The sequence below is a fragment of the Helianthus annuus genome, chromosome 9, assembly GCF_002127325.2.
Source record: "Helianthus annuus cultivar XRQ/B chromosome 9, HanXRQr2.0-SUNRISE, whole genome shotgun sequence".
Lineage (NCBI taxonomy): Eukaryota > Viridiplantae > Streptophyta > Magnoliopsida > Asterales > Asteraceae > Helianthus > Helianthus annuus.
This window is the reverse complement of record NC_035441.2, coordinates 32,471,390-32,494,817: the sequence shown is the minus strand read 5'-3', so window position 1 is coordinate 32,494,817 and position 23,428 is coordinate 32,471,390. Positions and strand designations below refer to the sequence as shown.

The 23,428-nt window shown below is 36.1% G+C and overlaps 2 protein-coding genes across 2 annotated transcripts; one reads left to right on the top strand and one right to left on the bottom strand.

The window, feature by feature from the left end:
• The first annotated feature begins 2,131 nt into the window (after positions 1-2,131).
• On the top strand, positions 2,132-7,143 carry LOC118481691. The gene is made up of 8 exons (XM_035976894.1): positions 2,132-2,177; positions 3,016-3,156; positions 3,397-3,605; positions 4,288-4,428; positions 4,520-5,412; positions 5,967-6,054; positions 6,378-6,635; positions 6,706-7,143. Exons 1-8 carry the CDS (start codon positions 2,132-2,134, stop codon positions 7,141-7,143), a joined length of 2,214 nt encoding a protein of 737 aa, XP_035832787.1.
• A 12,027-nt stretch (positions 7,144-19,170) lies between these two features.
• LOC110875553 (protein FAR1-RELATED SEQUENCE 5-like) lies at positions 19,171-20,421 on the bottom strand. Its single transcript, XM_022123749.1, has 2 exons — positions 19,966-20,421; positions 19,171-19,794 (listed from the first exon to the last, which is right to left on the bottom strand). The coding sequence occupies exons 1-2, from the start codon at positions 20,419-20,421 to the stop codon at positions 19,171-19,173; spliced, it is 1,080 nt and encodes a 359-aa protein (XP_021979441.1).
• Positions 20,422-23,428: the final 3,007 nt, after the last annotated feature.

The following is a 23,428-nucleotide window of genomic DNA, read 5'->3' as shown; positions in this document are numbered from 1 at the left end:
TCTGATGAACAAATTCGGACCCTAACTTTTAACAAGTGCTGATGGGTTATCAATTGATTAAGGTCGCACACGATGTTATAAGAAACCACAAGGTCTGATGAACAAATTTAGACCCTAAGTTTTAACAAGTGCTGATGGGTTATCAATTGATTAAGGTCGCACGATGTTATTAGAAACCACAAGGTCTGATGAACAAAAAAAAAAGACAAGTTCTGATGATAATAATAAGGTCTGATGAAAAAAACAAGTTCTGTGAAAAAAAAAAAACAAGGTCTGACAGAGAAATAAATGCACAAGTTCTCATGACAAGGTCTCATGAATAAGTTCTCATGAATAAAAACAAGGTCTCATAAAAACAAGGTATTATGAATAAGTTCGCATGAATAAAAAATCACAGGTTCTCACCACAAGTTCTCATCAGTGTGACTTCACACTAGTCATTAGAACAACAAATACGCACAGCCAAACTTGTAACACGAAATTAAGTACGCACAATACCTTTTTGGATCAAAACACAAATCTAAAACAATCTTGGAAAAGAAGAAAACTTCTCAAACGACGAACATCTTCAATGTTGAAACTTCAGCAGTATCCATAATTTATCAAAATATGGTACACTTACATTATGTGTGCAAAATTAGTAACAGATGCTAATGTAATAATTACATACCATGTGTGCAAGCGATAACAAATGCTTACTAAAACACTATATCTATAATCGCATAACAACTTATATTACAAATTTAATCATGTAATATATAAAAACAATTAAGTTCTGATTGTATTGAATGTATAATCATGTAATAAGCATAGCTTTAGTAAAAAAATATTATACAATAAAAAAATTATAATAACGTAATTACGTACTAATACATAATCATGTGACATTCATTACACTTGTTACACATGGTGGGTGATTCTAAATTTAGGGTCACATTGAGAATTTGTTAGTGCTTTCACATATGGTACGTAATTACGTACTAGAACATATTCACGTAACTTTATAACTTGTAAAAAGATAAATTATTAAAAACAAAGAAAAACGTACTCAAATTGAAGAGAAAGAAATACTCCATATAATACAATGTAATTTTTTCTAAATAATATTATCATATGAAAAAGTTATATATGTTTAAAAATCATAATAAAAAAACTACAATACTTCTCCCCCCCCCCCCCACAAAAAAAAAAAAAAAAAAACTAAAAAGTACCCGTGTTATGCTATGTTATGCTTAGGTTATCCCCTATGTTTTGTACAACCATATTATTATATCTTGTAAATGATCCAGCCCTATAATATATAAGGGTGGAGATAAAATAGGAAGTTTATTTCGCTAGGAAGGATAGGAAGCAATCATAACCGTCCAATTGCACAATCTACGGTCTAAATCAAAATCAAATTAAAAACTGTCATTTAAACACGCTCTCCGGGGTTTCAGGGGTATTATCGTCAAAATCCAAAATAACCGCCGTTGAATATACACAGAAATCCTTCGAAAAAAAGTGTATTACGTTTTACACTTCCATTAAACGATCAAACACACACAGAAATTTGAGAAAATCATACTCCATTGAACTTCATGTCGTCGTCGAGAGATAATTTGAAGGTTTACATCTGAGTTACTCAAAAGAAATCCGTCGCTGAAAACCCTAAATCATCAAAGAAGCAAAAAACATCATCAGCAGAAGAGAACATAGATGAACAAGAAAATATTAGCCGAAAATCACCAATGAAACAACAAAGAACTAGAAAACGCAAAGATATTTCAGATAATGGTAAATTTTATCTATTTTTGCTCTTTAACTGAATTCAAGTTACGTTTTATGAAGTACAGTAGACCTAATATATCATATCCGTTCCGAAAAATAGTTAATGAGTTATATATTCCCCTATCTTAACATTTTTGTTAGTAGAGACTACATTGCGTTTTATGTTAAAACTATGATCTAAGATGCTAATGCTTCTTATGGGATTTATATATTGTGAATTAATGCGTTTTACCTTAATAAAGTTGCAGAAAAAAAGAGATTATTATTATGAGAATTGTAATCGAATTTTAGAACATTGCATTTAACATCATCAGCAGAAGAGAACATAGATGAACAAGAAAATATTAGCCGAAAATCACCAATGAAACAACAAAGAACTAGAAAACGCAAAGATATTTCAGATAATGGTAAATTTTATCTATTTTTGCTCTTTAACTGAATTCAAGTTACGTTTTATGAAGTACAGTAGACCTAATATATCATATCCGTTCCGAAAAATAGTTAATGAGTTATATATTCCCCTATCTTAACATTTTTGTTAGTAGAGACTACATTGCGTTTTATGTTAAAACTATGATCTAAGATGCTAATGCTTCTTATGGGATTTATATATTGTGAATTAATGCGTTTTACCTTAATAAAGTTGCAGAAAAAAAGAGATTATTATTATGAGAATTGTAATCGAATTTTAGAACATTGCATTTTATCTTTGAATTTGTTGAGATACATGTGTTGTTACCTATTGCCTGTTAAATAATATGATTTAAAGTATTGCGTTTTATCTAAAACATGGGAATCACTGCTTTTTATCTTTATAGTGTTAGCTAATGCGTTTTATCATAAATTTGTAAATTGACATTGTTAACTAATGCGTTTTATATTAATTTATCATAAAAAACAAAATGAGATTATGTAATGTTAATTTGCTGTGTTAAATAATATGATTTAAAGTATTGCGTTTTATCTAAAACATGGGAATCACTGCTTTTTATCTTTATAGTGTTAGCTAATGCGTTTTATCATAAATTTGTTAATTGACATTGTTAACTAATGCGTTTTATATTAATTTATCATAAAAAACAAAATGAGATTATGTAATGTTAATTTGATGTGTTAAATAATATGATTTAAAGTATTGCGTTTTATCTAAAACATCGGAATCACTGCTTTTTATCTTTATAGTGTTAGCTAATGCGTTTTATCATAAATCTGTTAATTGACATTGTTTCATTATTCTATTTGAAGTTAAAAAACAAGAGGAAAAACAAAAAAGGAGAAGAAAGAAAGTGGTGATTGAATCATCAGAAGAGACAGTTTCTGATTCCAATGATAAAAAATCTAGACGTGCTATCGTTCTGCATAATTCTAAACAAGAAGTAAATTCAGGTAACATAAAACGTATTTAACAAATTTCAAGAAAAAAATATATGTTTTTAACACAATTCAATGTGTCAGATGATGATTTTGTTGATCCACAACCAAGAGTTAACCCGACAAAAAATCAAAAGAAGGAAAAGGCTGAATAAAAAACAAAGAGATCACAGAGGAAAGATAACACAAAAGAACAACCAGAACAACAACCATATTATGATTACGACGGAAAAAAAATCAACATAAGATGTGCAGTAAATAATCTAAAAGATTATATTGAAAGTTTGTCAAAAGAGCAAAGGGATGCTGTTAGAGAAATAGGGTTTGAGAGCATACTAAAATTCAATCTGCATTCAGTTCCACGCAAATTTGGATATTGGCTGGTAAAAATCTTTGATGCTGATAATAATGAGATAAATACTGGAGTTGAAACCATTAAGATCACAGCTGAATTTATCCAAAAGGTATTTCAAATACCAAATGGAAAAACAGTGATTGAGGAAAAATTGAGACCAAAAGAGAATGATCTTATTATTAAATTCTGGCGCAGTCAATTCAGCAAAGATATTTTGAAGAGAATGTATTCACACAACTTGATTAGTTATTTAAAATCAAGAAATGAGCTTGGAAGAATGTTCAAACTAAATTTCTTGGTTATATTTTTTACGATCATGGCGGAGGCGATGCAAAGTAGTAACGTTAATCAAAGATTCTTGCCATCAATGGAAAGTGACAAAAAAATCCAGGATATTAATTGGTGTGAATATATTCTGACCATTTTAAGGCGTACAAGAATACAATGGCCTGGAAATGAGAAGCTCTTCAATGGACCTATTGCATTGTTAGCGGTATGAAATCTAATCTTTCACTATTGCTGCATATTTTCTGAATGCTTGTTTAGGCTGCTTGTTTATATTCTTTGTTTGTTTAAAACTTTACTTTATAAAACGCAATGTATATTATAAAACCCAATGATCTTTCATTTTTGTTTCTTTATATTATTTATTTGTTAAAACTTCTTTTCTAGTGTAAAACACAATATTTTTGTAAAACGCAATATATTTAAAGTTTTTTACAATGATTTATATTTTAAAACTCATCAAAATTTGAATTGATTATATTTCTAAAACGCAATGATTCATACAGATACTATTTGCTTACCAAAAACAAGGATTTGACGATGCTGAAAACACTGAAGTGTTCTCTCTTGATAAAATTGATTCTACAACATTACAAGAATTTGAAGATGAATTGGAAATTGCTGCGCAAAATGAAGGGAGATGTCTTGTAATGGAAAAAAAGAAAAAAGTCAAAAAGACTAAGCAAAAAAAAGAAAGATGAAAAGGATGAATTTTATGTTTATCCAACTGAATCAGAGAATGAAAACGAAGAAATTTTTGAAAATGAATCTGAAAAAAATGATGAAGACGATGCTGAAGAACAACCAATCACATTACTTAAAGCTGCAACAGACTGGATTGATCAAAAAGAGAATCAAGAAAATGTTCAAAACAGCCCCATTAAAACCAATGAAACTGAGAAAACACAAACTGAAAGTGGAGGATCATGGGGGCAATTCTTCATTAAACCATCAATAGGAAATAAAGATAAAATGTGGGTAGACAGTCAAAGCCGACTGCGTAATTTCATGCAATCACAAAATCAAAGTGAAGGTCTTCCTGACATTCATTCAACAAAAAGTGGCGATGAAAATATGAAGAACATTGAAGATAAAAGATCACATGAAGAATATCTTGTGTCTGTTTTGGATGATCATTTAAAAGGATTCGAAGATATTTTCGAAAACATCCAATCACGCATAGATGAGCTTGTCGAAGAATATCCAAACAGTGAAGCTCTTCATAACAAAGTAAACGAATGGGTGTCATTGATGGAAAAATTAAACCATCAAGCAAAAAAGCACAAGAAAGTTAATATTGATTCAAATATGATGGAAACACCATCAAGATTTCTAAATTTGAGCCAAAATGAAGACACTGAAAATCAAATCATTTCAACTCCATTGGTTATAAAACGCAATGATGATGATGATGCAAAATGCAATGAGGATAACATAGTTGTAGTCCAGTCCTCCAGTCCAGAAAAAAACAGTAACAATGACCCTGCATCTATTCTGCAAACACACATGGAAAAACCTTCATTGGAACAATCATCATTTAGCGAAGAAACTCCATCAGTTATGTTGGAGATGATCAAAAGGACAGATGAAGAAGAAAAAAAATCTAATCAAAGAAAATTCAGGATAATGAGGTACCATCCTTTGATTTGAAAATTTCTCAGTTGTCTTCAAATGTTGATGAAAATAAAGTTGAAGTTAATGCTACTCCTCACGCTTCACAAACCGAAATTCAAGCGGAATCTGAAAATAGATCAATCGAAAAAGATGTTCAAATTACTGGAATACAAACAATGTTTGAGAGAATTGAAGAACAGGATAATACTGAAAAGCAAATCAGTGATCTAATTCAAAACATATCATTCCTCAACCCACAAGAAGATCCGTATAAAACACCTGCAAAATCAGTTCATCAAGAACAACCAACAACAGATATAAGCAAAACAGAAGAAATAATAACAAAGATGGTACGACCTGATCGAGAGAAAAAAATACCAGAAGTATTTTGTTCACCGTACTATCTAAGACAAGTAGTAATGAAGGAAGCAAGAACGGCACACGAAAACAACATATCGGGATACGCTTTCCATGCAGAAGGAGAAATGATGTAAAAATTCATTTATATACACTATAACAAAAAAACAAAAATAAAAAAAATTATAATTTAATTATTAATTTTTTTTTGCAGGGATACTCTCTTTGAAATCAAAGAACATTTATTTCTATATAGATATGCTGTTGAAACAATGAGGCCAGGATTGGAAATCACCGGAGAAGTAATCAATTGTTGGTCATATATTTTGAATGAAGAAGAAAAAAGAAGATCAAAAGACAACAAAACTCCAAGATTTTTCTGTACTATTCGAATGCTGGTATGATATATAAAACTCAATTCTTCTGTTTTCGTATAATGAAGTATTTTGAAGTTTGATTGAATGAAGTTTTATAATTTATTTCTTTAATAAAATGCAATGCTTACTTTGTTTAATGAAGTTTTATAAAACGCAACTGTATGTTTTATTACCTTCATAAAACGCAGCTGTATATTTATTAACTTCATAAAACGCAATAATATGTTAATTTGTTTAATTTTACGCAGACTTTTCCATTGAATGATAAAGAAGAAACAAATAAAGATAACATGATAGAAGCATTCACAATGAACATAGAAAAAATTCTTCAAGGTGCAAAGCTAAAAAGCATAAAGGATTTTAAAATTATCCTTGTCCCGATTCTCCATATACAGCATTTCTTTGTGATCTCCTTCAATCTTGAGGAGAACCAAATATTCATCATTGACAACAGTGCCAAAGAAGAAACAAATGAAGCTAAATATGGGAATGTGCCTGAAAATACAGTATGTATTCTTACTTATGCTTTTAAAACACGTATATAAACCACCTAATCTTTTTGTTTTTTTTCTGTAGAGGAATGCTTTGGCAGCTTACCTTAAATCTGTTGGACATGAAAAAGCAGATGATATAAAGAATATAACCCCTGTTAGAATGCAGATGAAATGGAGGACACAATATAATGGCATTGACTGTGGTATATTCACTATGCGTCATATGGAATGTTATCATGGAGAACCGGTCGAAAAATGGGATTGTGGGTTTAACGTGGAGTATGAACAACCTGCAAGGGATAAAAACAAAAAACCAATCAACAAGCAGACCGCACAACTTGAAGATTTAAGAAGAAAGTTCATTGCGAAGATATTATTGCATGAAATCAACGAACAAAGAGATTATGTTATTGAGGACTCAAAGAAGTTTCGAGACCTCAGTGCGAAACTTAAAAAACAATCCTATGACACTAGTTTAGATAGGATTAAAGACATGCTTTCTAATGCTGGTTTACTTTGATTTTGAAATGCTACTTATTTCAAAACGCAATGTTTTGATTTTGATCTTGCTAGTTACATTGATTTAGAAATGCTACTTATTATAAAACGCAATGTTTTTTCATATAAAATGCACTTATTTTATAACGCAATATGTATCCTTTAAAAATTATTTAAACATTATTTTGAAAAAAGGTTAAAAAAAATTTATAACATATATATACAATTTATAAAACGCAACATTTTAAAAGTATGCTATAACTCAACATATAACGCAATGTTAATTTTAATATGTTTTGATTATAAAACGCAATGTTTTTTCTAATTGTTCATTTCCAAACATATAAAGCAATATAATTTATAACGCAATGCATTTTTTTTAAATTTTTATAACACAAAAAACATAATTACAATAAGGACAATAATAAAAATAATATATTATAATCTTCTTAAACAAAATGCTATAAAAAAATAAAATAATATTCAAAGAAAAGCCTTAAAAATACTGTGTATGATAGAAATTTATACAGTTGATTAGACCAAAAGCCTTAAAATGCCTTAAAAAGCCTTTTGGATTCCTGATAGCCAATAGTGTGTATGATTGAACATTCAATTCAAAGAAAAAAATAAAAAATAATCATTTTTATTATTAAAAACAGTTGATTCAAATTCCTCTAGCAATATATAAGAAAAGAAACCCTAAACTATTTTCACATTGCTCTCATCATACACCAAAATACCCAACACATACAAACCCTAAAATGGCTAATACACAACTATCAGTTTGGTGGGTTAAAAAAGGCAATTTCGTTCTTCAATTCCTTGATGGAAAAAATATAAAATACCATTCCGTTGCTTCTGTTCTTCATAACTGCAATGAAGATGTTTTGAAAAGAATGAACGAAATAGGTATACCACCTTCTTGTTACACAAATCAATCAGCCGCACTGTTCAGAATTCTACACAAGAGATATGGTGATCCGAATCAAACTGCAACTGAAGATGCCCAGGTTACATCTTGGGAGTTCAGTGAGGAAACTTTCAAAGTTTCAGTGACTTGGGACGATGGTGAAGTGGAGATGTATGACCCAAAGGACATATCTACAAATGAGGATCTAAGGTTTCTGAAGCAGTTATCTTAAATACCAATCATCAACAACTCTGGTAGTTAATTTGCAGAGAAGCTCCAAAACGCAGTAGTCTCACAGGTTGAACTTTGGGTTGAATCTGAAAGTGATGAGGAAATCCCTGATGGAAAGCTTAGGGTTCTCATCCGATGAAGAAACAAACTTTGATCCATGAAGATGATAATGCTAGTAATTTTTCTTTAATTTTGTGTTATGAAAACATCATGTTTGTCTGTTTAAAAACTATGATCATCTATATAACGCAATGTTTATTATATCCACTTGCATTTTGTCACACCCCCAAATTACCACCTAGGGCGTGTCCCTACTGGAGGTGTAACGATTCAACAAAGAGCCACCAATCATATCAAACACAAGTTGTAAAGTAATAAAATACCCAATTGAAAGAAAAGTATCGTTTGAAAGTTAAACCAAATCCTAAACCAAAGTATTGAGCGGAAGCATAAAAGTATAAATGTATAAATGTATTGAAACCAAAACAACGCAATTGTTTATCATGACCATAACCACTCCAGCAGCATCAGACAGCAAGCTCCCCAGTTCCTTTAGTAATTACCTACAAGCATGTAAACAAGTGTGTCAGACTACGCTGTTGAGTTCAAGGTTTGTGTTCGTTTACCAAGTTGTGTTACCAATCATGTGAGTAAAGCAGTTTACAAGACGATATGCTGTTTGTTGTTAAAATGTTTGATGTTTCGATGTTGTTATTACTCGATTACCGAATGGCCATATGATATGTGATTGCCAACCCCAATGCCTCTATCAAAGCATTGGTCATGTTTTAAGGTAATTAGTTCACGCCCGTTCCCCTTGAACGTCGTGAGGGTGCCAAACCTAATAGCGCTATCAACTAATAACCCCCGTTGCCCTACAAGCAACGACCCGGTAGATGTAGTGGTCTTACAATGATAGAAAACTGAGTACAATAACCAACATCCCGTTACCCATGCATTCCTTATCGGAACGTTACCCGTTATCCCTTCCCTGGGATCCATGCTTGAGAAAATAGCAATGAACTCACCTTTGGTTTGCTCGGTAAGATTAATCTACTTGTTTATTGATGGACACTCACACCTAATGTAGTTCCAATAACAATTAGTTTCGTTTACTCAAAACCACATATTCTTGTACACATTCCTCAAGTAGTAAGCAATTATGGCGCATATCATTACTCATGTTACGGCTATCATTCGCATCCTAAGCACACCCACATTACACATTCACAATGCCATTTGTCACATATTAACAGTTCAACACACAATCAAGTATACATACAAGTGCATATAACACACAACAAGCATTTGGGTCATAATGCAATTCGAATCATATGTTTAATAGACTACAATCATTTGGATAGCCCACTACGGAGCTTATGGAACTTATGCGGCCCTGTTGAGGTTGAGCCCGATAACCTAAGCCCATTTAATGGATTATCGGCCCACCTTACAAATATCAACAAATTTGATCACCTATCCCGAGTAACCGAGTGAAATATTGTTTTATATTTGAGCCACACACTCCTTCACATATGATTCTCTTTTGATTGGAATTGTGAATTTTAATTGGGCCGCTGAACTTTAATAATGATCTGATCTGCACATGGTCCTATATATATCAAAACTACCAAGATACTTACCTGGCGGCTCACTATCAAACAACTAATTACTATTGGTTGAACATGGGCGGCGACAAACAACATATAATAAAATATCAGTGGTGGGCGGCAACTTATTAAACTAAGTAATCCCTATGATTGATCATGCACATGGGCCGCCCCTTATAACCCATAACCCCTTAACTTATCACAAACTGACAAAACAAACGAATCTTAATTTGCTTTTTACTTGGTCGCCACCCACTAATGGCCGACACCCCCCCTTTGATGTGATTGAACCTTTATTAACCCATCATACATGTCATCAACATTAGTATTATGGTGGCCGACACCTATTAAACAATCATATATTTACTAAACCTGCCGCCCATATATTCCAATTAGCCGGCCATATACACCAATCCTAGGTTCTGTGTTGTTTCCATACATATCCAATCCAACTTAATTTCCATGAAATTATAGATTAATTATAATCGGATAATGTCACGAAGTCAGCATTAATACAACATTATTATGCACATCAATCAAAGTATCATTCACATATCAATCCACAAACATATTTACAATAAAAATATCACGTGAACAATCCAAGCACATGCTAACCTGATTATACTACCAAAGAACACCGAATTCGAGGGGAGTGGGGTTCGTCTGCCGCAATTCCAAAGGGGGTTGGGTTTTGTTTGTTATGATCCGTATTTAATTAGTTTACCTTCCTTATACGCATCAATCAGGTTTCTTAGGGCGGTGGTTAAGTCTTACCCCCTCTGGGCCTAAGCCCAAAGGGTGGACCGCCAAACTAAGTTTATGCCCGCATTCGTATGGGCTAGGGTGGCCGGTCACTCTATTTAGTAGTGATTGTGGGCCGATAACATATAATCATGTTTGTGGGCTTGGCTATATATAATTGTGCTAATAAACTGATGGGCCGATAAACTATATAATAGTGATTGTGGGCTTGACTAGTTAGACATATAATAGTGATGGCCGGCCCAATGTAGCATGTGCATGACAGATATACACAGGCCCAATGTAATATGTGTATGATAAATGTAAACATGACATGAACTAGTCGTTGCGAAAGTGAGAGGAGGAATAACGAGGAATCAAAATTTGCGAGACTAACCTTAGAAGTTCGGGTTGTCACATCATCCCCAACTTGAAGGAAATTTCGTCCCGAAATTGGCAGGCGTCAAGTGTGAGAGAAACGATTTGAGAAATCAGGATTGTTGCGGGTTCTGCTCAGTTGCGACATCATCCCCAGCTTGAAGAGGAATCTCGCCCCGAGATTCACCAGTTTCGCTTGACTCTGGTTTGTCTTTGGGAAAGAGGTGAGGATACTTGAGCTTCATCTGATCCTCGCGCTCCCACGTGAACTCTGGTCCACGTCTTGAGTTCCAACGAACCCTAACGATGGGAATACGACTGTGCTTACGCACTTTGACCTCACGGTCCATGATTTCGATGGGTTCTTCAACAAACTGTAACTTGTCGTTGACTTTTAACTCTATAAGGGGTACCGCTAGTGGGTCATCAGCATAGCACTTCTTTAACTGCGAGACATGGAATACGTCGTGAACATTACCCAACTCAGTAGGTAACTCCAATCTGTACGCCACCTTACCGATACGCTCGAGAACTTTAAACGGACCAACATAACGTGGGTTCAGCTTGCCACGCTTCCCAAAGCGTACAACCCCTTTCCACGGCGAGACTTTCAGCATGACGCGGTCATTTACTTCAAACACTACCTCTTTGGCACGCTTATCCGCATAGGCCTTCTGGCGATCACGAGCAGCTGCCATACGTTCTCTGATTTTCACGATCATCTTTGAAGTTTCGAGTACCATCTCAGGCCCTGTGATCTGACTATCACCCACCTCAGCCCAGCAGAGGGGTGAACGACACTTCCTCCCGTACAGTGCCTCAAACGGTGCCGCTTTGATGCTGGTGTGGTAGCTGTTATTGTAGGAGAACTCAACCAACGGCAGGTGCTTCTCCCAACCTTTCCCAAAATCAATAACACACGCCCGCAGCATATCCTCCAGTGTCTGAATAGTGCGTTCACTCTGACCATCCGTTTGTGGATGATAAGCCGTGCTCATATCAAGACGTGAGCCGAACGACTTATGAATAGCCTGCCATAACTCGGAAGTAAAACGAGGATCTCGATCAGAAATAATAGAAGTCGGCACCCCGTGCCTGGAAACCACCTCTTTAAGGTACACTGCTGCGAGCAACGAATACTTATCTGTCTCTTTGATTGCAAGGAAATGTGCTGACTTTGTGAGACGGTCAACAATCACCCATATAGTATCGTTTCCAGCCTGTGACCTAGGTAACCCCGTAACAAAATCCATAGCGATCTGTTCCCATTTCCACATAGGTATCTCCGGTTGCTGAAGTGGTCCTGACGGCTTCTGGTACTCTACCTTGACCCTAGCACAGGTCAAACACTTACTCACATAGGTGGCAATAAGAGCTTTCATGTTCGGCCACCAATACAAAACCTTGAGGTCCTGGTACATCTTATCAGACCCTGGATGAATAGAGTATCGTGACTTGTGAGCTTCGTCCATCACAAGTTCTCGAAGATCACCAAATAAAGGGACCCATATCCGTTCCATGAAGTAGTAGATATTGTCAGACCGTTGCTCGAACTTCTTTTTGTGTAGCCCTCGTAATCCTTCGGCTTCGATGTTTTCTTCCTTTAACGCTTCAATCTGAGCTGAACGAATCCGAGCAGGTAAATCAGAGTGAATAGTAAGCTGTAGGGCACGAACACGCTTCTGCTTCGGTTCCTTGCGACTAAGGGCATCGGCTACAACATTAGCTTTACCCGGATGATACTTGATAGCACACTCATAATCATTGAAAAGCTCGACCCAACGACGTTGCCGCATGTTTAACTCCTTCTGGTCGAAGATATGTTGAAGACTCCTGTGATCGGTGTAGATGGTACACTTGGTACCGTACAGGTAATGCCTCCAAATCTTCAACGCAAAGACTACGGCTCCTAACTCCAGGTCGTGTGTCGTATAGTTCTTCTCGTGCACCTTCAACTGTCGAGAAGCATAAGCTATCACCTTGTCCCGCTGCATCAACACACAGCCGAGACCCTGAATAGACGCATCGCAATAGACCACGAAATCTTCAGTACCCTCTTGTAGTGATAAAATCGGCGCACTGCACAACTTCTGCTTTAAGAGCTGGAATGCTTCTTCTTGTTTCGACCCCCAAGAATAAACGACTTTCTTTTGAGTCAGGGAGGTGAGGGGTTGAGCGATTTTAGAGAAATCCCGAATAAACCGACGATAATATCCCGCAAGACCAAGAAATTGACGCACCTCCAAAGGATTCTTTGGTGCCGCCCAATTTCGAATAGCATCGATCTTGGCAGGATCCACGTGAATACCCATTTCATTAACGATGTGCCCGAGAAAGTGTACCTCCCGAATCCAGAAGTCACACTTAGAAAATTTCGCGTACAATTGCTCCTTCCTCAGGAGCTCCAAAATAAGACGAAGATGGCGCTCGTGGTCTTCCTTGCTCTTGGAGTAGATCAATATGTCGTCAATGAAAACGATAACGAAGTCATCAAGGTAAGGTTTGCACACGCGGTTCATGAGATCCATGAAGACCGCTGGTGCGTTGGTCATCCCGAATGGCATAACCAGAAATTCATAGTGGCCGTACCGCGTTCGAAAAGCTGTTCGAGGCACATCCTCCTCTCTAACTCGTACCTGATGATATCCTGACCTCAAGTCAATCTTTGAATAGAAACTTGACCCTTGCAGCTGGTCAAACAAGTCGTCAATGCGTGGTAATGGGTAGCGGTTTTTGATTGTCACCTTGTTGAGCTCGCGATAGTCGATACACATACGAAAAGACCCGTCCTTCTTCTTCACAAATAATACAGGGGCTCCCCAAGGGGAAGAGCTAGGACGAATGAAACCCCTGTCTAGTAACTCTTGAAGTTGATTCGATAATTCTTGCAACTCTCCTGGTGCAAGACGGTATGGAGCACGAGCAATCGGTGCTGCTCCTGGCTGGAGTTCAATCTGAAATTCTACTTGACGATGCGGAGGTAGACCGGGAAGCTCTTCAGGAAAAACGTCAGGAAACTCTCGAACAACAGGAAGGTCTTCGAGTTTCCTTTCGTCAGTCTGAGAGTCAGTAATAAGGGCCAAGAGGGAAGGATAGCCCTTACGCAGACAACTTAGAGCCATCATGGCTGAGATAATACCTATTGTAGCACCGCTACGATGACCCTGAACAGATAGAGATTCACCACTAGCAAGAGGAATACGAACGACTTTCTCCTTGCAGAGAATTTCCGCCTGATATTTGGATAACCAATCCATTCCGACAACTACATCGAAGCTTCCGAGGGTGACAGGGAGTAGGTCAATGTCAAATACTTGACCCAAGAGATCTAACTTGCAACCCATGAGGACATGAGACGCTTCAATTGTTTTACCATTCGCTATTTCCACTACATGCTTAACAATAAGAGGTGTAGGACTCAATCCTAGACGACTACTGAACCCCGTAGACACATAACTCCAATCGGCGCCCGAATCAAATAATATAGAAGCAAAAACACCGTTAATGGAGAACGTACCAGTAACTACATTGCCGTCGCTCCGAGCTTCACCAGCTCCAATAGTAAATCCACGCCCACGTGCCACGTTGCCCCCATTGTTCCCACCATTGCTCCCTGCGTTGTTACCACCAGTATTCTGCTTCAGTTGCGGGCAATCCCGCTTCATATGCCCCTCAGCCCCACACTGATAACACCCCTTTTTAGACCCCTGACTTTGTTGAGATTGCTGCCCTTGCTGTCTCTGATTCGACTGTGTCTGCTGCTGCTGCTGCTTTCGCTGAGGAGCCCTACAATCTTTGGCCTCATGGCCTACCTTGTCGCACCTGCGACAAACCCGATCACACTGCCCATAGTGATGAAACCCACATTTGCCACACTGAGGCTTCTTTCCTGCATAAGACCTCTGATTTTGATTCACTGAGGATGATTGGCTAAAGCTGCGAGTACTGCCCGTGTCTGTCTTCTTTTGGGGCTGAATCGAGTTGGACGCTTTGTCCATATCACCCCACTTGCGTTTACTATCAGTGACAGGAGTAGTGGCGGTGGTGGCGGCAGTAGTAGCTTTAGAAATACGTGGTGGCAGTGAGTCGCTTTCCACCTCCTGATCAATAATCTTGTGAGTCAACCGGACAATCTGGGTCAAGTTATTGAGGTTTGCAGTAGTAACCAGACCCTTCACTCGTGGAGGTAACCCCTTGATGAATAACTCGATCCTTCGTGACATAGGTCGAGACAAATTCGGACACAAATCAGCCAGCTCATATGATCGCTTCACATACGCTTCAACCTCAGACCCTACCAGTTTCAGATCGTAATACTCGTTCTCTAGCTTCTGTATCTCGTCACGAGGACAATATTCCTCCCTCATTAATTCCTTGAAGTCGTCCCAAGTAGTAGCGTTTGCTGCCTCAATACCCAGCAGCTGAACCTGGGCATTCCACCAGGTTAAGGCACCATCCTCAAGCGTGCCTGTCGCATACTTCACGCGGTCCCCCACGGGACAGTTGCACATAGCGAACACTGACTCAGCTTTCTCGAACCACCTCAATAGTCCCACAGCCCCTTCCGTCCCGCTGAAGGTCTGTGGCTTGCAATCCATAAACATTTTGAACGTACAGGCAGGCTGGTTGTTTGGGTGCGCTGAATGAAAGAAGATACAACACAAGAGTAAGAGTTGGGTTCACTATATAGGATTAAAAGTATTTGGTACAATTCATACCAGCTTGGTAGGCTGCCAGAGCCTCAGCCACACGTGTGTTTATCAGGTTCGTTAACTCAGCCTGAGTCATGTTGATGCTACCACGTCCGTGTCCTCGTCCACTCATGGTTCTATAATAGGGAATGGACTAATTTAGGAGTCGAAAACGAGAAAAGTATTCAGGTTTATCACGTTAAGGGCGATTAACTACCATGTTCATACACAAATAGGGAAGAACCCCTCTTACACTCGTTAAGCCTCATTGGGATTTGCATGCACCACGCGTTATTATTATGTGTGCACCCATGATAATAAGGCGGTTTGCATGCTCCTCTCGATGCTTCTTAACTTACGTTTGAAGTTTCTCCCACCCAGTCAACACAAAATAAGCACTACCAACAAGATTAGGATTTACTAGATGCAAGTGTTATGTTACACTATCAATGTGTCATGATGCCTACCATGTCATATCATGCATGCTATAAATATAGTTACGTTTACTAGGCATATAATGCATAAGCTAAGGAGGAACGAACCTTGCAGTCTGAAGCTGAGTGTCATGGTCAACGTGTTGATCAATTCGGTTATAGTCTGGTTTTATGAAAACATTTTTAAAACCGAGTTCTCTATAACCAGTGGCTCTGATACCAAACTGTCACACCCCCAAATTACCACCTAGGGCGTGTCCCTACTAGAGGTGTAACGATTCAACAAAGAGCCACCAATCATATCAAACACAAGTTGTAAAGTAATAAAATACCCAATTGAAAGAAAAGTATCGTTTGAAAGTTAAACCAAATCCTAAACCAAAGTATTGAGCGGAAGCATAAAAGTATAAATGTATTGAAACCAAAACAACGCAATTGTTTATCATGACCATAACCACTCCAGCAGCATCAGACAGCAAGCTCCCCAGTTCCTTTAGTAATTACCTACAAGCATGTAAACAAGTGTGTCAGACTACGCTGGTGAGTTCAAGGTTTGTGTTCGTTTACCAAGTTGTGTTACCAATCATGTGAGTAAAACAGTTTACAAGACGATATGCTGTTTGTTGTTAAAATGTTTGATGTTTCGATGTTGTTATTACTCGATTACCGAATGGCCATATGATATGTGATTGCCAACCCCAATGCCTCTATCAAAGCATTGGTCATGTTTTAAGGTAATTAGTTCACGCCCGTTCCCCTTGAACGTCGTGAGGGTGCCAAACCTAATAGCGCTATCAACTAATAACCCCCGTTGCCCTACAAGCAACGACCCGGTAGATGTAGTGGTCTTACAATGATAGAAAACTGAGTACAATAACCAACATCCCGTTACCCATGCATTCCTTATCGGAACGTTACCCGTTATCCCTTCCCTGGGATCCATGCTTGAGAAAATAGCAATGAACTCACCTTTGGTTTGCTCGGTAAGATTAATCTACTTGTTTATTGATGGACACTCACACCTAATGTAGTTCCAATAACAATTAGTTTCGTTTACTCAAAACCACATATTCTTGTACACATTCCTCAAGTAGTAAGCAATTATGGCGCATATCATTACTCATGTTACGGCTATTATTCGCATCCTAAGCACACCCACATTACACATTCACAATGCCATTTGTCACATATTAACAGTTCAACACACAATCAAGTATACATACAAGTGCATATAACACACAACAAGCATTTGGGTCATAATGCAATTCGAATCATATGTTTAATAGACTACAATCATTTGGATAGCCCACTACGGAGCTTATGGAACTTATGCGGCCCTGTTGAGGTTGAGCCCGATAACCTAAGCACATTTAATGGATTATCGGCCCACCTTACAAATATCAACAAATTTGATCACCTATCCCGAGTAACCGAGTGAAATATTGTTTTATATTTGAGCCACACACTCCTTCACATATGATTCTCTTTTGATTGGAATTGTGAATTTTAATTGGGCCGCTGAACTTTAATAATGATCTGATCTGCACATGGTCGTATATATCAAAACTACCAAGATACTTACCTGGCGGCTCACTATCAAACAACTAATTACTATTGGTTGAACATGGGCGGCGACAAACAACATATAATAAAATATCAGTGGTGGGCGGCAACTTATTAAACTAAGTAATCCCTATGATTGATCATGCACATGGGCCGCCCCTTATAACCCATAACCCCATAACTTATCACAAACTGACAAAACAAACGAATCTTATTTTGCTTTTTACTTGGTCGCCACCCACTAATGGCCGGCACCCCCCCTTTGATGTGATTGAACCTTTATTAACCCATCATACATGTCATCAACATTAGTATTATGGTGGCCGACACCTATTAAACAATCATATATTTACTAAACCTGCCGCCCATATATTCCAATTAGCCGGCCATATACACCAATCCTAGGTTTTGTGTTGTTTCCATACATATCCAATCCAACTTAATTTCCATGCAATTATAGATTAATTATAATCGGATAATGTCACGAAGTCAGCATTAATACAACATTATTATGCACATCAATCAAAGTATCATTCACATATCAATCCACAAACATATTTACAATAAAAATATCACGTGAACAATCCAAGCACATGCTAACCTGATTATACTACCAAAGAACACAGAATTCGAGGGGAGTGGGGTTCGTCTGCCGCAATTCCAAAGGGGGTAGGGTTTTGTTTGTTATGATCCGTATTTAATTAGTTTACCTTCCTTATACGCATCAATCAGGTTTCTTAGGGCGGTGGTTAAGTCTTACCCCCTCTGGGCCTAAGCCCAAAGGGTGGACCGCCAAACTAAGTTTATGCCCGCATTCGTATGGGCTAGGGTGGCCGGTCACTCTATTTAGTAGTGATTGTGGGCCGATAACATATAATCATGTTTGTGGGCTTGGCTATATATAATTGTGCTAATAAACTGATGGGCCGATAAACTATATAATAGTGATTGTGGGCTTGACTAGTTAGACATATAATAGTGATGGCCGGCCCAATGTAGCATGTGCATGACAGATATACACAGGCCCAATGTAATATGTGTATGATAAATGTAAACATGACATGAACTAGTCGTTGCGAAAGTGAGAGGAGGAATAACGAGGAATCAAAATTTGAGAGACTAACCTTAGATGTTCGGGTTGTCACACATTTCTTGTTTAATTTTGTGTATCATCTGTGTGATAATAAAACGCAATAATCAATAAATACCATTTAAAGTATCCCTTAAAGTATATTGTATTGTTCTATATATAAAACGGAATAACCAAAAAAAGCTGATAAGAGATTTGGCAATACCATATAAAGTATATGGTAAAGATCAAATATATTGTTGTTATCATAAAACGCAATTAACCAAAAACAAACTGATATTTATGAAGGATATCTCAAAAACGTAGTAACAAAAAGATATGAAACCTATACATCATAAAACACAATGACAATTTTTTTTTTACTTATTGATATCTGATTTCGAAAGAATTTGTATACATAATTACATTCCATTGCTAGAACCTATAGCATTAGAAGAAAACTTATCTTTAGATGTTCGACTGTTATGTCCTTTACCACCACAAACACGGCACGATTTCTGGATCTTTGATGATTTCTGAATTGCAATCTCACGATTAGACTTGATCCTTTTTTGTACACCGCATCCTTTGGTCCTTGTTTTGATGGGGACACGAATCATAGAATCAGATTTCTCTATGTTCCCTCCAATATCAGCAAATCTTTCTTTGCGAGTAGGAGGCGGCGCAGAAACCATAACCTCATCCGCTTTATCAATATAACTTTTCATATGATCCATGTAATGACACAGTTCATCTAAATCGCCAACCAGCCTATTAACCACGTACTCATTTGCAACAACAATCTCTCTATAAACTTTATCTATCTCACTATTCCTACCAATTTCATCAAATCGAATATTGGAATGATTTGATCCCATTGAAACGACATCTCTCGTCCATCTTCTATGAACATATCTTCTAGGAAACTCACTAATATCCTCATACCGTAATACGTAAAATATATGGCGGCACAATATACCAAATTGTTCAAACCGTTTGCAAGAACAATTTATACTTAAACCATCTTCTTCTTTGCTGTATTGCACCTGTAAAATAAGATTAAAAAGCTATATAAAATTAGTGAAATGTAATGTAAAACGCAATGAATAATAAATATAATACAGATATAACCATATGATCATATAATGTTAAAACGCAATTAAAGATGAAATATAAAACGCAATAGATACTTAAACAATATAAATTTAAAAAATTACCTTGAAAAAAGATGTGCATGGCTGTCTGAAATCCTTTATGTCAAAATATTGAACATCACCCACAGTTTCAACAGACTTTGACATACACTTTGTAATAGCAGCATCAATTTCTATTTGAATATCCTTAAAAATAGTTTGGGTGTATATTTCTGATGCTTGTTTCTCCAATACAAAGTCACTCCACGGTTTACACACAATATACCTTGTATCATGATCATTCCTCCTATGCTCATGCCTTTGAATATCCATTGCAGTATCAAAATGAGAGAAAAATTCAACAAGTGTACATCTTGGATTGCAAATCTGACCAAAGAAGTAATTCTCGCTTTCACATCTTGACGTGGTACGCATAAGCCCAGCCAAATCCTCTCCATGGTAATAATCAGGAATCCAATCAAATCGAAGATCGTACATGTCTTTTAACCACTCATGATCTTCCAATCCAAAAGTACACATTATTGAATGCCACTCAGTTTCAAAATCTTCTGGAATAATAGTATCATTCCAAACAACACGAGTCATTCTTGTATTAAAATCAGTGTTTGCTGACAAAACAGGACCAACCTGAATAAAAAGTTATAAAATCATTAAACATAAAACGCAATACCTAAATACCAATATATTCAAAATGACTAACATAATGCATTGATCGTAAAAAAGCAATTGTTTTGTAATTCTAATGTTAAAAATGTTGGATCTTTTTGTATAATACATAAAACGCAGTAAAAAAACAATTATAAAATTGCAGTTTGTTATATCATAAAACGCAGTTAATACCTTTGTCTTCAATTTCTCCCATATATGCCACATACATAACCTATGCCTACTTCTTGGAAGTACATCCTTAATAGCTCTCTTCATTGCAGCATCTTGATCAGTAACAACAACTTTAGGCTCACTTCCAAAAGCATTAACAAAGCATCTTAAAAGCCATCTATACGAATCTGCAGTCTCCGAACCAAGTAATGCACCACCAAATGTGACATTCCTAAAATGATTATCGATACCAGTAAATGGTACAAAAACCAAATCATACCTGAATAAAAAAAATTAAAAAAACACTAGAAAATTTAGAACAGGATATATAACGCAATAGAATTTATATAACGCAATAAATCAAAAAAACTTACTTGTTTGATTTATAAGTAGCATCAAAACCAAATATGTCACCAAACACTGTATAATTTTTTTTTGATTGCTCATCAGCCCAGAAAAGCCCTCTCAATCTTCTGTCTTCACCAATAACATAATCTCATGTGAAACCAGGGCAACATTCTTTCTTCCTAATAAGTCGCCTAACTACCATTTCTGCATCATACTCTCCGATGTAAAGATTCAAATCCCTTCTATAATTCTTACAATCAACTTTACTAGCTCCAACTTCACCAAAACCACCATAGACTGTTTTCATAATATTGAATGCTTTAACAGGTCCAATATTGATTGTAGACAATCCAGATATAAAACTTTCTTTCACATAATCGATACTTCTGGCAGCCGGCAAGAAATAAATATCTTCATCTTCAACAAAGATATGATTATGTTCTTCTTCAAAGAAGTAGATTTTATACATATTATTGTCCTCTAATAATAGTTTCACATGAGCGTTGCATCCAACTCTTTTTGAACCTCTATTACGTCTAACAATCTTTTTACTATTCTCAACTGAACCAGAATCTATTGCTTTGGAAACATGAAATCCTTCTTTTGAATAGACAATATATCTTATTTTTACTAAACCACCAACATTTTTCCAAGAGGTATTTTTTCTTGCAGAAAAACCTGCAGCAAGTGCATATCTCTGATAAAATGCAAATGCCTCATTATCAAATGACTTAAAAAGCATTCCAACAGCAGGTGTAAGTGATCCACTGACTTTAGGTTTGAAAAACTTTCTTCCACTGTTTATGCATACACGTTCCTCCCACTTGGAAATGTTATCTGAAACAATTAAAAAGAATATAAAACGCAATACCTATTACAGAATAATGTTTTTAGTGATAAACCTAAAAATATGTTCAGTAAAACGCACATGTGATCTGAAACACTTTACAAAAAATCATAAAACGCATTACAACCTATATAATAATGTGTTTACTGTTAAATCTCAAAGTATGTATATAATAATTTAGAAATACAGACCTTTAAGGTTTGTATAAGAAGTATTGTGAGTAAAAGCATAAAACGCAATACATTCAGTAAAACGCATTCAATGATGAAGAAACAAAAATTGTACAACAATAACAGTTATAGCTAATATTTAGCTTTATATCACATAAATCTTAAACTACAAGTTTGTATGCGTATGATTTAATTAATATCATAAAATGCAACTATTAACTAAAACGCAATAAATTGATGAAGAAACAAAACAAACAAATTATGTTAAATTATACAACAATAACAATTAAACTTATGAAATATAAAATATTAATTACAGAAACACGAATTATAAATCGTAAAACAATGAATTTTGGACAAAAATTACAAAAAATTACTCAAAATTGAACCTAAACATACCAGCAGAGTCGGACGAAGACATTGAAGTTATCGAATTGACAAACGAAAGAAGATTAATGTTTGAAAAGAGTTGAATTTGCGATCGATGGCGATTTAGGGTTATGAAATCTTCAATTCTGTTATGAGAGTGATGAACTAAGAAAACTAGCTTTCTACCCGCGCGATGCAGCGGCGGAGACGATTTACAATAGGATACTCGTTTACCATTAGTTTATCTGTCGTTTGGTGATATATTGTAGGGGTGATCACGGTTCGGTTTCAAATCATAAAACTGCCAAAACTGGTCTTCGGTTTGGTTTCGCGGTAACTTTCTTTCTTTAACTTTTAGCTTGTCGGTTTCAAATCATAAAACTGCCAAAACTGGTCTTCGGTTTGGTTTCGCGGTAACTTTCTTTCTTTAACTTTTAGCTTGTCGGTTTCAAAATCTTCAAAACATAGCGTCTGGTTTGATTTTCGGTTTTATACCAAAACCGGCCATATAAAATCAAACCAGACCATTGATGCTTTAAGCATGATCAAAATCTTCAAAACGTAGCGACTGGTTTGATTTTCGTGATATGTTGGCACTCGTTTTTCTTTTAGTTTATTGATTTTTTGGTGATATACTTTATTAATTTTTGTAGGTATTAGTTTATCAATCTTTCCATCAAATCAATCATAAGTACAAATGAAGGCTAGAGGTTTTTTAAGTTGTGGGTTTCCTCCTGAAAGGCTGGGTCGGGTCATCACGTTGAGAAACTGAAGAAGGCCAACATGTGAAACTTAGAATTTTTAAAATCAAATAACCCTTACTTAAAATCATATATTGTGTTACTTTTTTTCTAAAAATGTGACTTTCAACGCGTCATTTGTTTAACTAAATTTTTATACCACTCCTTTGGAATAAAACGCAATCCAAGTTGACTTGTTTAAAATAAAACAACCTAAATCTACCTATTCATAA